The following is a 5,528-nucleotide window of genomic DNA, read 5'->3' as shown; positions in this document are numbered from 1 at the left end:
CGTTTGTTTTGAAATTGAAATAGATAATAGAAGAAAAAGTTCTTTTTTTTTTTACACACAAAATATTTTCGATTATTCGGGTCCACATCCTGTTGAAATTTCAAATGTGTCGGTAGGAAACCTCTTCTAATTTATGTTTCAAGGAAAAGAAAACCTTCAATGTGTGCTGCAAGGAAACCTTCAATGTGTTGAATCAAGTTCATTAAAGGGTGACTGGAAATTATTACTGTTTTCAATAATTCTGGCGCTGTCCGAGACCACTTTCTGAGTGTCACAAATTGTCCATTAGATAGAAAAATTAACAAAAGATGGGATTAATTGTTCCTTTATGAGCCTCTAATTTTAAATAACATTTTAAAACATTCATGTGAAATGATTTAAACATTAAAATTGTTGTCTTGATAAAATATTTTGGTTTTATTATTTTCTACATTATTTTACATTTTTATGCCGAATTGGAAGTGTAAGTGTAGTACTGTAAGTGTACTTAATGTATTATTATTCACAGTAATCTTGACTTTCGTAATCTTACTGTAGGTCCCTGATTAGCATTTGTACCGTTTCATTACGTATAAAACGAGCGTATCCACACTATTTACGTAAGCATCTTTTTTTTCTTACAAGTCAACTGATTGCATTTGATAAGTGTGTAGGAGAGAATCAAAATAGTATTAAATAAATATGACTCTCGTTTTTTTTGTCTATTTACGTAGAAATCCTAATTACGAAGACACAGCATTCAAAACGACAAACAAAAAATAAATAAATAAACGATTCACTAATTCAGCCCAATTTATGAAGAGAGAAACGATGAAGATAGTTTTATTCCTGATATATCAATCCCCATTGTCTTATAATGTCAAATAATATCAGAAATTAAAATAAGAGATCCTACAACAGGGCAAAATCGAGGAAACCCTAAGATCAGATCACAATAGATAGACGGAGAAAAAAACCCGGAGTAGAACATTTTAATAGAGACCACGGAGAATTCCTATTTGTTATGACTAGACTTACTATAGCAACAATGATGTCTACAGAAATATTACTATTACAGAATATCACTAAAAAAGACTAAGCTTTTTTTTTTCAAGAATCAAGCATAAATGAATGAATTACAGTGGATGTAAGGAATGTATGGATGAGTTTTTTTTCGACGGAGAGAAGAAAATAAGATCTAAGTTGATCAGCCGCAAAAATCATGACTGAGATGCAACATCCTGGCGGTTCTTTCCCAAATAGATTCTGGCTAACACTCTACCAAAAATTCTCACAAAACAAATGTAGCAACATTATATGTATTAATGTATAAGGCAAAATGCCGAATCAAGGCTCCTCTAGTGGATACCATCGCGCTTGTGATTTTTCTTCGTGGATAATTGCTCTCCATAGATCCTTGCACCTGTAATTACGTTATGGAGAAAATGGAATACTAGCATGGAATGCAATATCTTTGAATAATACCTGTGAAGGGGGAGTTCCATTCGTCCAATTACTTCTGTTGTCATACCAAACGTCCCTGATTCATGCATAGCCTGCCAAAAAACAATTTTAGAATATAGAAACCAAAATTTCACCCAATAAAAGTTTTGAACTCCAGAAGAACACCAATGAAAAGGGTGATGCTTCGTCAGTACAAGATTTTCTGCGCACTTCTGAATTTCCAAGTCACTTTGGATTTGGAGGCAAGTTTTGAAAAGGGCTTAAAGGATGTATCATTCTAATTCTTCAAAAGCATACCTCAATTTCGAGGGAAACATCACACAGCGATCGTTTTGGAACACCGAAGGTCAACGACTCATTAAACTGTGCGTTTCTTACGTTTCTTCTTGATACGGTTTTCTTTCGTTTCAACCGTTTCTCATCATTTCCAATCAGCGACACTCGGATCGAGATCGCTGGAAAATAAAAAAAAAAATTCCTCATGTTATCTTTGCTGCATGTGACAGAAGGGTAAGTGATACCTCCATCGCCTCGACATCGCAAATTTCGAGCTTTAAATATGTTCATGGTGAGTCTCTGTGCTTGAGACAAATATGCGAGTGAAAACAAAACCTCCCCGAAACCAGACTGAACATTTTGAGATCGGTGAGATAACGAAAAAGAGATTTGCAGCTGTTTACCCCTCCATTTTCGTCGTACGGCAGCACTTCTGCCCAAAACACTGTTGGATTTTCTTTCTCCAGTGAAACACTTAGACGGCCAAGTGTAAGCCAGCAATAACCCACACATTCGTCGACGCTGGAATAAAAAAGAATTGAAGTGCATGATACTGTAGATTATTAATTTACATTCTGCATTTTCTCGTAGAACCATCAAGAGTAATTTCATACTGATGACATTTCAGCTACGCACAAGAATTATAAAATACCATATTATTTTTGTTTGTACAGTATATCTATGTATTCAAAAATGCCAAATAAGAATATACTCTCATCTCATATTGAAGAAACAGCGACCGAATCTCGAGCACAAGTCGAAATTCTCATTCCCTCATAGAAATGAAAACTGCTCGGTTGACAAGAATTCAGCGTAGGCATGTTTTAAATGCTCAAAATGGTATTAAAATTGTAAAAAAAAAGACGCTTGCAATTTATATTTGTGGTCTTCAATGCATAAAAATTTCGAAAGGTTAACTGTGTGCAAGGAGGGGTAGAGAAATTAATTGAATCAGTCTTCTCAGAAATAATATTACGGTAATACTAACTAATCCACGTACCTAAATTGATCGTAATCATACACCATAATTTCCAAACGGCAGGAAGCAATATGAGCAGCAGGAATCTGAAGAGAAAAATATAGGACCTTACCTTCTTGTCCCTCACAAGTTTTCCCAAGAAATAAAAACAAAGAGTATAGATATTCGGTTCACTTATGTTATGCACAGCAGTACACTTGTATTTATAAGATTGGCTAGCTTTCTTCAATAAATAAAAAAAAAAACAACAACTAGAAGTGTCCCTGGAGGTGTAAGGCTGCGGAGATTAATTGGCGATAAAAAAGATGCCGAAATAGTGGTACATTTTTTAACCACTATAGTAAACTATAGTTTGCTGTTTTCCTCTACCTTCGTTCAGTATGAACAGAAAAATTATTGTTCAATTATATTGGCTTATAAATTTATTATTTCTGCACATGAATATGTGGATGTTTTGAAAAACCGACCTGAAAATAAAAGTCTTCCCCTATTTCCGGTGAGGTTGTTGCACGGAATGTTTTTGTCTGCTGCTGTGTTTTCGTCCCATCTGGGATATCCAGCGCCACTCGGAAATACGGATTTGGATTGTCATCCTAGAAATTGGTCCGATTTCCTGGTGTTTGACATATTAGGGTGCACTTTCACTCACTTGTCGTTTGCTTGGCAAATCGTACGCCTGCTTTAGAGATACTGTGAGCAGACCCAGATTTGCATCCAAAGACATACTCAACTGTATGGATCCAGATGTTCCCATCTCATCTGTACACGCTGATTCATCAGTTGGCTGAATATGGTGGAAATTGCTGCGTGAGAGGAAGAAAAAATTATGATATAGGAATTTTTTGAACGGAGTTATGGGCCCTGCTTGGCTCCCAACAACGAGTACATATTTTTCTCGACTTTCAATGAACGATCAGCTTCTCGCTTTATTCGAGATTTATTGAATATCAAAAAAGATCTTCATTTTTCTGAGTGCTATTTTTCTAAGAGCACGAATCCTGGACAACTCGTTCCACTTTCCTTAACGTCAAAGTAGGCAGAAGTAAATACATAGCAGTAGCGGCATCGGTATGTCAACAGCAACAACGGAAAACACTGGATTCCAATGTTCCCGCAGTACTCGTTAAGGGCTAGAGCTCACTTGTAGTATCGCATAAACTTTCAGGTATCCGAATTTGAACACCAATTTTACAAAATAAAATGGGTCCCTTTTTAGTTTCTTGAGAAATCAGGAGAACTGATTGAAATTTTAACACAAAATCAACTAACTGTGCACTGATATAATCCACGATCAAATTGGCTTTGTTGTGGATTCGCAAACATGCTTTGACTTGTCCGTGAAAATCGTGGAATAACAAACTTTTCGGTGACATCACCAGTCGGAAGGCTGGTTTCGGCAGCAGGATCTCGTACCGGAAGGATGCCATGTGAGTGGCGCTGAACACGCTCGCGGAATCTATAAATTACTATGTTTTGGAGACAACATTCTTGGAAATTTCTACAAAAATAAGTGTAATAAAAAAATTCTAAATTTTGCTAAAAACCGTGATAATTTCAGAGGTTACTGACTGATCGATGCTTTTTGTATCTTCTTCGGTATCAGTTCTGTTGAACGATTTGCAATGGTAATGATGCGCGTCCATAGACATTTCTACAAGATTCTGCTCGAACCTTAAAAGATGAGCGTTGTTTTATTCCGATAAATATATCCACGATACTTACCAATTCAAACGATTCGCTTTTGTTCTCACAAAAAATGTCGTCACTACGATAGAGACGACAAAAACTGTACCGCCAAGAAGGTAGAGCATCTTATTGTCATCCACGAAAGAGGTGAGCTCCATCTCTGAAAATGGCAATATTTTAAAATCTTAAATTAATTGTCTTTATAGGCAACAAGAAGAAATCACGACGAGAATCACGCTGTAGTCTGGGAGACAAATGATGATGTACAATTTTATCTAATGGCTTCTGCTATAGAGATGCTACTGAGTTTAGTGTAACTGCGGGGAGGGTCTGGAAGTCATGAACATTTTTACCCACTACCTCATTGCGCAGAAGTATTACGTAAGTCATGGATCTTTCGATGTGCCTTCTTCATCTATGTGGTGCCTCAGGGCAGTGAGTTCTCGTCGGAGCAACTTAATTGCTGTAAACGTCCAATATCCCGTCGACAGCGCCGAAGCAAGATCAAATTATCAAACAAATCAAGATGGGACCTACGTCAAACACAAGTCAACTATCGATTAATCCTGTCCCACTATATACATAGATGAAGAAATTCAATAAGAGCATGAAAATATGATGAACAACGACTTCGCTGTGGGTTTACTACAGGGCCTACAGCTTTCTGGATCCAGCGGGACAACACGGACTGCTCCTTCGCTGGGAATTTTTCGCTAAGTGAGAAAGAAAACACACTTTTAGCATTTGATTTCTCCTACAAGATTTTTTTCTTCCCGAACCTTTAAACAAAAACTGGAGTTTCATGGGGAACTGAAAAGTTCATGTAGAGTTGGTGATGACAACCATTAATCAAATTTTCTGCAGGCGAAGATGAAATTAACGATGATAATCAAATGCTAGGAAGAAACTCAAAATAAAAGATATATATTTGCTTCTGACTGGGTGAAATCAAGAAATTAATGAAATTTCTTGATTTCACTCTGTCTGAAATTAGACACAGTGATGAGGCATCACCAGAAACTGTAGCTTTCAAAATAACAACAGCAAAAAAAAATGCTCCAACGAAAAGAAAGACGAGAATAAAGGTCCTTATTTTAAACGTCCACACTTAGTAGTTTAAATACTATTCGTCTCAATGACATGA

The 5,528-nt window shown here is 36.5% G+C and overlaps 1 protein-coding gene across 1 annotated transcript; it reads right to left on the bottom strand.

Moving 5' to 3' along the window:
• Nucleotides 1-1,326: 1,326 nt before the first annotated feature.
• On the bottom strand, nucleotides 1,327-4,542 carry RB195_021129 (uncharacterized protein; the record flags this gene model as incomplete). Its single annotated transcript, XM_013449451.2, has 11 exons — nucleotides 1,327-1,402; nucleotides 1,465-1,535; nucleotides 1,741-1,898; nucleotides 1,965-2,070; nucleotides 2,124-2,241; nucleotides 2,720-2,784; nucleotides 3,166-3,291; nucleotides 3,348-3,482; nucleotides 3,968-4,154; nucleotides 4,268-4,369; nucleotides 4,421-4,542. The coding sequence occupies 11 exons, from the start codon at nucleotides 4,540-4,542 to the stop codon at nucleotides 1,327-1,329; spliced, it is 1,266 nt and encodes a 421-aa protein (XP_013304905.2).
• Nucleotides 4,543-5,528: the final 986 nt, after the last annotated feature.

Source organism: Necator americanus, chromosome X (assembly GCF_031761385.1).
Source record: "Necator americanus strain Aroian chromosome X, whole genome shotgun sequence".
In the NCBI taxonomy this organism is placed as follows: domain Eukaryota; kingdom Metazoa; phylum Nematoda; class Chromadorea; order Rhabditida; family Ancylostomatidae; genus Necator; species Necator americanus.
Note: the sequence above shows the minus strand (reverse complement) of the source record. Positions and strands in the feature narration are given on the sequence as shown.